General features: G+C 35.6%; 1 protein-coding gene across 1 annotated transcript; it reads right to left on the minus strand.

Moving 5' to 3' along the window:
- Positions 1–4,472: 4,472 nt before the first annotated feature.
- ZNF875 (zinc finger protein 875) lies at positions 4,473–9,036 on the minus strand. The gene has a single exon (XM_036832859.1). It carries the CDS (start codon positions 8,787–8,789, stop codon positions 7,071–7,073), a length of 1,719 nt encoding a protein of 572 aa, XP_036688754.1. The 5' UTR covers positions 8,790–9,036; the 3' UTR covers positions 4,473–7,070.
- Between the last annotated feature and the right edge of the window lie 1,467 nt (positions 9,037–10,503).

Genomic DNA, 10,503 nt, shown 5'->3' on the forward strand with positions numbered 1-10,503 from the left:
TGGCATCTAATGCATTCACAATGTTATTAAACCATCTTAGTTTCAATTTTTCATCACCTCAGAAGAGTATCCCATACCCACTAAGTAATCACTATCCATTCCCCCTCTCCCATTCCCAGGTAGACACTAATCTGCTTTCTATGGATTTGCTTATTTTGGATATTTCATATAAAAGGAATCATACAATATGTGACCTTTTCTTTTGGTTTCTTTCACTTAGCAAAATGTTTTTGAAATTCATTTATGTTGTAGCACGTATCAGTACTTCACTCCATTTTGTGGCTGAATAATATTCCATTGTATGTATCTACTATAACTTGTTTATCCATTCATCTGTTGATGGACATCTGGGCTCTTTCCACCTTTTGGCTACTGTGTATAGTGCTCCTATGAATATTCATGAACAAGTATTTTTTGAGTACTTGTTTTCATTCTTTTGGGTATGTACCTAGGAGTGGATTTGCTGGGTAATATGGTTATACGTTTCATTTTTGAGGAATTGCCAAACTGTTTTCCATAGTAGCCACATCATTTTACATTGTGCCACCAACAATGTATGAAGGTTCCCAATTTTCCACATCCTTGCCAACACTTGTTATTCTCATCTTTTATTTGTTTATTACAGCTATCCTAATAAGTGTGAAGCTGTATCTTACTGTGGTTTTGATTTGCCTTTCCTTAATGACCAATGATTATGAATGTTTTTTAAATGCTTTTTGGCCATTGGTATATATTCTTTGGAGAAGTGTCTTCCCAAGACCTTTGCCCATTTTAAAATTGTGGGTTTTTTTTGTTGTTGTTGTTGTTCTGAGCTGTAAGAATTCTTTGTATACTCTGGATACTAAATCCTTATCAGGTATATATTTGCAGATATTTTCTACCATTCTGTAGGTTGTCCTTTCACTTTCTTAATATCCTCTGATGCACAAAGTTTTTAATTTTTATGAAGTCCAATTTACCTTTTTTTTTTTTTTGCTCATATGTTTGGTGTCAAATCCAAGAATCTACTGCCAAATAGAAGGTCAAGAAGATTTATTCATGTTGTCTTCTAATAATTTTACAACTTAGCTCTTATATTTAAGTTGTTGATCCATTTTGAATTAATTTTTGTATGTAGACTAAGGTAGGGGTTCAACTTCATTTTTTTTGCATTAGGTTATCCATTTGTCCCATCATGTGTGTAACAGACTGTTCCTTCCCCATTAAATGGTGTTGGCACATTTATCAAAATTCTATTGGCCATGGAAGTTTAGGTTTATTAATGGGGCTCTCAATCCTATTCTGTTTGCCTATATGTTTATGTTTATGCCAGTACCACACTCTTGATTACTGTACCTTTGTAATTAGTTTTGATATCAGGAAGCGGGAGTCCTACAACTTTGCTTTTCTTTTCCAGTATTGTTTTGGCTACTTAAGGCCCCTTTCAATTCCATAAATATGGGGACTAGCTTTTCTATTTTAGTCAAAAAGGCCATCAGAATTTTGACAGGAATTGAAGTGAATATGTAGATCTCTTTGGGTAGTACTGAAATCTTACCAATTGTAAGTCTTCCAATCCATGGACATGGCATATGTTTACATTTATTGAGGTCTTCTCAAATTATATAGTTTTATAGGTATTTTTCTTTTAAATTTTATAGTTTTCAGTGTAGAAGTCTTTCCACATCTTTCATTAAATTTATTCTTAGGTATTTTATTCTTTTTGATTCTGTTGTAAATGGGATGGTTTTCTCAATTTCCTTTTCTGATGGTTCATTGGTGGCGTATGAAAATACAACTTTTTCTTTAAAGTATAGTTGGTTTACAATGTTGTGTTAGTTTCTGGTATACAGCAAAGTGGTTCAGTTATATATATATGTAAAATACAACTGATTTTTGTGTGTTAATCTTGTATTCTGTAGCTTTGCTGAACTTGTTTATTAGGCTTAGTAGTTTCTTTGTGGATTCACCTGGATTTTCTGTGTATAGAATGATGTCTGCAAACAGAGATAGTTTTACTTCTTCCTTTCCAATTTAGATGCCTTTTATTTCTCTTTTGTACCTAATTGTTTCTGACTATGGCTTCCAGCGCTATGTTGAATAGGACACTCTATTCACAAAATAAGAGTATCAAGATGAAAACAAAGAATTGAGAAAAGTAAATACTACCAAAAAAGACAAATGCAACAATACTGAGAGCAGACTAATTAGACGCATTGAATGGGTTTTAAAAGGGAAAAATTCATCAAGAAGAAATGTTATTAATTTCTACAGATCTAAATAAAACAGCTTTGAAATATGTTAAGCAAAATTTGATTGAAATACATGAAGAAATGCTTCCTAACATGATCATAAATTTATTTATATCACTTACAGAAATGGAAATACTATGTTTTTAAAAATAATTAAGGCTTATTTCTTCTGCTGGGGTGAACACAATGGCATTTGTTCTATTAATAATATTTATACCTACATTTATATCACAGATTTAATTTTACATGTGTTAAACATATAATATAAATTAATAAATAAAAATACAGATCATTAAAACAAGAGGAGAATAAAATAACTATATAGAAAAATATCAAATTTTATAACCGTTTGTGTTAATTTTGGCATATTATTAAGATATACACACACTCACACATTAAATACTTGCTTTATGATACAGAGCTTGATCACATTCAAAACTGAACTTTATGAATTAAAATGGAAGAAATCACAAAATACATTGATTATAATGCTACAAAATAAAAAGCTAAATACTAGGATATTGTAAAAATGAATATGTCCATCTAGCCATTTGTAAGCACTCTTTGAAACAGTAATTCTTGTCTAAAAGAGAAAATAAAAATGAAAATTATATGCCACTTAGAAATGAATTGACTTTCAGACAGTAAAAAGGAAGATAAATAAACCAAATTATGATTAAATAAGCTTGAAAAATCAATACAATAAAAAGGAATTAGCTTGAGATTAAATAGTAACAGAAATTAACCAAATATAAAATAAAAAAGACACACTGAAGAAATGATTAAAAGCATAAAGCTGCTTCTTTGATTTAAAAAATAGAAAAAAAAATTGCCAAGTATAGTCAGAAAGAGACATAGCCAAAAGCATGAAGGAGATTAAGTAATTATATCATTTAGTTCTATAAGTGAATATGCCCCAAGTTTGTGTTGTCTAGATAGAGCAGCATACCTCAGATTGTAGGTTTATATCTGTCAGTAGGTGTTAAGTATTTTCTTTGCATTTGTTTCTTCTATGCCTAGTTTAAACTATATAAAGCCTAGATGTTAATAGTATGTTAGGTATTATAACATGCAACTTTTTTTCTGATGTGTGTGTGTGTAGTATTTTCAGTGTGGGTTACAGACCATAAACATCTAGAAACAACACACATAAAGGGGAAAAGTAAAGTGTTTCAATTTCACTTGGGTGTGAACATTTTCCACCATAAAAAAAAAAAAGTGAGAAGAGTGGCATTGTTTTATATTTTTGCAAATCTCTTTAATGTCCAGTTTAATAGAATATAGCTGGTATTTTATATGTGCTTCTGCACTTAACCTGTTGACATAAATAAAATCTGGCCTGACATAGATATAGAGTTAGACAATGGAGGAGTGTTTTAATAGCCTTTTCAGGTAATTGTCAACATTATCCTTTGACACTACACCAAAAATCAACAAGTGGTAATTTCTTAAAGGTTACTTATAATGTGGAATCTGGCTTTTATCTCTTGGAATCCATTTGTCTGTCTTATACTTTAATATACCCACAGATGATTTTGCAGCATTATGTATTAATTGTTTGGAAAATATTGGTTCAATGAATTAGGCAGATCTTCCATCAACATATTTCATTATATGGTATTATAAAATCACATTCATTAAAATCATCCCCAATCTCATCACAAAGGAGTAAGTATTGGGAAACTGTCAAGTTCATGGTGGCAGATAACTTGTTTTTCAATATTCTAATTTTTTGCTTGAAAGTCAAATTAACAAAATTACTGTCAGTTTTCTTTATTGTTTTAAAAAATCACTTCATTTTTTTACAAATGTCTACCAAATATCCAAGTCTGAGTCATCTTATTCAAAATTTGTCAGCTAATCTTTCAAATAAAATTGGTGTCCATAAAAAGGTAGCTGGTTCAGCTCACAAATCAATCATTGAAGTGCACTTCCTTGAAACAACTTCATACTTCAGCATGAAGGACTTTATGTGTATTTCTCTTTTTATCACGTAAAGTTTTTAAAAGATGTGTATATATCAATTTTAGTATCGTGGTTGTGATATTATAGTATCATTTTGTAAGACATTACCATTGGAGTAAAGTGAGTAAAGAGTACATGGGATCTCCCTATATAATTTCCTGCAACTGTGTGTGAATCTACAGTTATCTCAAAATTAACAGTATAATTTTAAAAGTTGTACCCAAAGGTCAAGATTTAACAAAATTAATTTTTACTTTTTTATGAAGAACATTAAGTGGAACTTGCATTTTTTTTTACCACAGTAGGGGGTGGTAAAAAATACAATAATACTAGTAGTACAGTTTGGTGACACTGCCTTGATTCATGCTAGAAGCCCAGCAGTTTTATCCACGATTGTTTTTGCACCATCAATGCAAATTTCAGCACAACAGAAAAAAGCAAGTAATGTCTTAGTGTTATAATGAAATTTGTTTTGACCATGCAGATCACTTGAAAGGGCCCCCAAACATCCTCTGACCACACTTAGGGAACCACTGATCCATAATAATAAATTAGAATTAGAATTAGAATTAAATGAAAACAATTACATTAAAATTTACTGCTACCCCTTTTAAAATGGAACATTTCAATGGACCATAACAGGCTTAACGGATTTGAAGCAATATTCATTGTTTCATACTGTTCATCATCTTTTCTTCAAAATTTTCTGCAGTATAGGCTACTACTTACCATAGGATTGGTAGGATGGGCAATGGTTGCTCTGGGGCACATTTTCTGTCTGTTTTAAACATTTACAACTGTCACCTCAGGTTATGAAATATGGGGCACTACTGCATGGATAGTCCAGACACAGATTGAAAGACAAAACAAAAAAAAAAAACCTCCAAGACTGAGAGGATTCACATATCTGAATACCACGTGGTGTTTGCCTCCTAATCAGTTTCCAAATTTGCACACAGATTTTAATGCTAGGCCCAGGCAGACAACTCAGGTTACCTGTCCTAATTCTGTCTCTTCTGAGAGGTTCTAAGCAGAAGGCCTGATGTGGGTTTAAGAATCAGTAGAGGTGGGCTTGGGCAGGGTCAAAGGATGGGACTTCTTTCTACCTATTTCTCAGAACATTTCCAGATCTTTCTGTTTGGTTGCTGCTCCATAGAAATGTTTCCCAGAGTTTGTATCCCTTTGAATCTATTTAAATCTTCATATACCAGCAGTGCTCTATTTTTTCCTGTTGAGAGTTTTAAACAATTTAAGGCAAAATCTTTTATTTTTTATGAAGCAATTACACTGAAAACTGAAATATTCCTTCCGAAAGCTAAAAAACTGGTGAAAGGTACATGTTTAATTTTGGAATCTTTATTTTTGTGACATGATTTTATGGAAAAGAGTAGTTAAGTTCTAAGACTTAAAGAGATTAAAACTCAAAAGGTATTTTTCTGTTGAGAAAATGTAATAGCATGAGGCCAGGATTTACCATGGGGAGGGCTAAGAAGGGCAGGCCATGCCAGCTGCTCCATTTAAGATAGTATTTCATAATTTTTCACCAGGTTCTGCTCACTCCACTCAAACTTAGATTTTGAACAAAAATTATGACTCTTACACCTCATATTATTTGAGATAGTGATTCTCTAACTCAAACTCCTTTGGATATCGAGACTTTGGGACCTATGTTTATTTTTTCCCTAAACTGAAAGCCAATGACCCAACCACTGAGTATTGTACTTTAAATCCTACATCACCACTTTCTAAATACTCATATACTTTGTTCTTTTATGTTTTCAAATCTATTCTAAATACCTGTACAGAGATAAAAAGATAAGTTATTATACAATTTCTATATTTTCCTGCCTGTTCTTAGAAAACTTGTTTTCCAGATAAAATTCACAGTCATTTAGTCAAGTTTCATGAAAAGAAACTGGGCCTTGGGACATGACTCTAAATGAATTTGTGGGACACTGCCATTTTCAAAGAGTATTCTCAACCGAAAAAGTAGTATATTTTACAATGGTTGGAAAAATTTAAACCAAATAATTACTAATGGGATGCTGTATGGTAACTCAAAGAAGAATAGAAAGTAATTTTATTTTGTATTTCTGTATATGTGTACATACTTTCTTCATAACACTACATAGTACATTTCTAGTCTAAAAACACTAGTCAATAAAAACATTTTTAGTATGGATTCAACCTGAAAACCAGAGAAAGCCCCAGGAAGCAAGGAAAGATATGATATTTCCAAAAATGGACACCTCTTCCCAAACTTAGAGCTAGGATGCCTACAATCTTTCTTCCCTGTCAGCCTTTTGTATAATAAAACCTTCTACCCAAGCACTATCTCTGTCCCCATGATTTGACCATTTTCCAAACTCTCCCTGAAGCTGACTCTGCTGGGTCATGCTCTGTGGAACCAAGATTAAATCAGCCATGGTTTCTGTCTCTTGTTCTCAGAAGGTAAGACAGACATCAAGAGACGGATTCTAGAATTGCTGTTTTTGTAACATCCGGGTTACTGTGGAAGGAGTGTTCAAGTATACTTGGGAAATGATATTGGAATAGTATCAATTCTCTAATTTCAACCTACTTAATAAGTATTCTCTCCATCAAGTTACCTGAGAGACCTTCCACAACCTAGCATCCCCACTAGGGAAAGCCAGAGCCCCTGAAAATGGGCCAGCAATTCTCCTTCAGGTGGATTGGAGATGTTGACTCTTACCATTAGTCTCGTGAACACCCCCATCACACATAAGATGTCTCTACTTTAGTGTCTGGCAATGGCTGACTTATTACTAAAGCTACAGCCCTGGGTGGGACTTCTGGTGGCTCATGCAGTGTGACTATTGGCTAAAGGTTTCACTACTTGTCCACACAACGTTTCTATCCTGAGTGGGTCCTCTGATGTCTGATGAGGTTTGATTTCCGACTAAAGCCTCGCCCACACTTCCTACAAATATAAGGCTTCTCTCCTGAACGGATCCTCTGATGTCTAATAAGGTGTGACTGCCGGCTAAAGCCTTGCCCACACTCCCTGCATACATGAGGCTTCCCCCCCGAGTGTGCCCTCTGGTGTGTAATGAGAGTTAACTTATCACAAAAGCCTTGTCCACACTCCCTGCACACAAAGGGTATATTCCCTGAGTGTGCCCTCTTGTGCCTAAACAGGTTTGGCTTCTGGCTAAACTTTCTACCACACTCCCTGCATATGAAAGGCTTTTCCCCTGAATGTGTCCTCTGGTGTGAGATGAGGGTTGACTTATCATTAAAGCCTCGCCCACACTCTGTGCATACAAATGGCTTCTCCCCTGAGTGTGTCCTCTGGTGTGTGATGAGGGTTGATTTCCGGGTAAAGGCTCTCCCACACTCCCTGCATACAAATGGCTTCTCCCCTGTGTGTGACCTCTGGTGTTTGTTGAGGTTTGACTTCAGGCTAAAGCACTGCCCACATTCCAGGCACACATAAGGTTTAACCCCTGAGTGCGTCCTCTGGTGTATCTTGAGGTTTGATTTCCAGCTAAAGTGACGCCCACATTCTGTGCACACATAAGGTTTCTCTCCTGTGTGTGTCCTTAAGTGTCTAATGAGGTGTGACTTCTGGCTAAAGCCTTGCTCACACTCCCTGCAAACATAAGGCTTCTCTCCTGAATGTGTCCTCTTATGTCTGATGAGGTGTGAATGCTGGCGAAAGCCATGTCCACATTCCTTGCAAATGTAAGGCTTCTCCCCAGAGTGTGCCCTCTGGTGTGTGATGAGGTTTGACTTCAGGCTAAAGCTCTGCCCACATTCCTTGCACACATAAGGCTTGACCCCTGAGTGTGTCCTCTGATGTGTGAAGAGGTTTGATTTCCAAGTAAAGCCTCGTCCACACTCCTTGCACACATACGGTTTCTCCCCTGAGTGTGTCCTCTGGTGTGTGATGAGGTTTGACTTCCAGGTAAAGCCTCGTCCACATTCCCTGCACACATAAGGCTTTTCCCCAGAGTGTGTCCTCTGGTTTTTGATGAGGACTGACATACTGCTAAAGCTTTGTCCCCACTCAGTGTACATGTAAGGGGTCTCCCCTGTGTGTGTCTTCTGGAGGCTGAGCTGGTTTGACTCCTTGATAAAGCCTAGCCCAAACTCTCCATATTTGATTGCTCCAAATCCTGAGACTTCTAAACCATGTAATATTTTGTCTGTTTCCTCAAGGTTTGTCCTCTGGGAAGGGCTGGGCCCTATGTCCACCACTGTGTTGTCTTCCTTGGGCCTTACTGGCTGTTCTTCCAGGGTTCTGGACAATGCCTTTGAAGTGCTGCTTTTACTTACTCTCCCAAACAAAAGCTTGAAATCTTCTTCTCTCTCTTGAATTTCTGCTTTGTTGCTTGAGCAGGTTTGATCAAAGAGTTGCTCCTGCTGCTGTTTCTGATCTTCTGAATATTGTTTCCCTGAATGGAGATGATTTCCTGCACATAAACTTGAGAAAAACTGAGGGAGATGACTGAGCCACACATGTTGGCTGAGGGCTTGCTGACTAGAGAATGCCAGAGGACAGGAGGGACAAGGTTGAATTTCTAGCTTTGATCCTGCTGAATAAAGAATGTTTTTAGTCAAAGCAGTCATAGGTAGGGTTGCCTAGGCCATTTTGCTTTGCCCACTGGTCATTCATAATATGTTCACATCACAAGCTGTCTCCCATTCAGCCATACTTCCCAAGATCTATTTTTTATAATCCAGCCTGCAACCTGTTTTTTGTATGGCTACAATATAATATCTAAAATATCCAGTTTTCAAAGGAACAGGAAAGAGTGACACATACCTAGGGAAAAAATTGCAGCCAATAGAAACTGTTGCTGAGTGGGCCCAGATGCTGATATAGGGGGAAAAAAAAAGAGTTCAAAGCTGATACTATGAATATATTCAAAGAACTAAAGAAAACAATGTGTGAAAAATTAAAGGTTAAGTATGATAACAACTTAAAATGGAGAATCTCAATAAAGAACAGAAACAATTAATAAGAAACAAAAGGAAATTATGAAATTAAAAAGTAAAATAACTAAAATTACAAAGTTACTAGAGAGATACCATAACATATTTGACTTTGTACCAGAACCAGTGAACCTGAAGATAAATCAATAGAAATTACCTAAAACAGAAGGACAGAGTTAAAGAAAGACTGAAGAAAAACAAAGAGCCCCAGAAACCTGTAAGACACCATCAGGTAAACCAAACCTATGTGTAATGGTAACTCAGGAAGGAGAAGACAGAGAGAAAAGAGCAGAAAAAAAATCTGAAGAAATTATGGTTTAAAAAATTCCAAATTAAAAAAAAAAAAGAACTTCCAAATTTGATGAAAAACAATCTACAGATCCAAGAAGCTCAACAAACCCCAAAATAAACACAAAGAGATCCTAGCTAGACACATCATAGCCAAAATGTTGACTATCAGAAAAAAAAAGACAAAAAGGAAATCTTGAAAACAGCAAAGGAAAAATGACTCAACATGTACAAGGGGAAAAACAATATGACTAGTGCTAACTTCTCATCAGAGACAATGGAGACCAGAAGGCAGTGGAATAATGTATTTAAGGTGCTGAAATAAAAGAGAAAAGACTTCTATCTATGAAGAATTCTATTCTCACAAAACTATGCTTCAAAAGTGAAATTGAGGGAATTCCCTGGAGGTCCAGTGATTAGGACTCCAAGCTCTCACTGCTGAGGGCCCAGGTTCAATCCCTGGTCAGGGAACTAAAATCCCACAATCCCACAAGCCACATGATGCAGCCAAAAAAAAAAAGAGAAATCGATATAAAGATATTCTCAGATTAACAAATACTCAGAGTATCTGTTGATAGCAAACATGCCTTATAAGAAATACTCAGTAAGTCCTTCAGGTTGAAAAGAAATGACACGAGACACTAACTCAAATCCACAAGAGCAAATGAGGGCCACCAAGGGACGTCCCTGGCAGTGCAGTGGTTAAGACTCCGTGCTTCCACTGTGGGGGGCGCAGGATTGATCCCTGGTCAGGGAACTAAGATCCCGCATGCCACGTGGCAGGATCAAAAAAAAGAAAAGAAAAGAAAGAAATGAAGGCCACTGAAACTGGTAAATACGTGGGTAAATATAAAAGATAACATATGTATATTTTCCTCTTAATTTCTCTAAAATACAAAAAACTATTATAAAAGGCAATAAATATAACAATATTGTGGGCTTTATAATATATGTATAAATATTTTACTTGAACTAAGTTAGTATTAATTAGAGGTAGACTGTGATAAATTAAGGTGCATATTTTATTTCCTAGAGCAGCATTAGGAAATAACTCCAAAAC

The sequence above is a fragment of the Balaenoptera musculus genome, chromosome 19, assembly GCF_009873245.2.
Source record: "Balaenoptera musculus isolate JJ_BM4_2016_0621 chromosome 19, mBalMus1.pri.v3, whole genome shotgun sequence".
NCBI lineage: Eukaryota > Metazoa > Chordata > Mammalia > Artiodactyla > Balaenopteridae > Balaenoptera > Balaenoptera musculus.

Excerpts from the sequence above, each read along its gene's own strand:
- ZNF875 (XM_036832859.1), bottom strand. The coding sequence starts at position 8,789 with ATGACTGCTTTGACTAAAAACATTCTTTATTCAGCAGGATCAAAGCTA.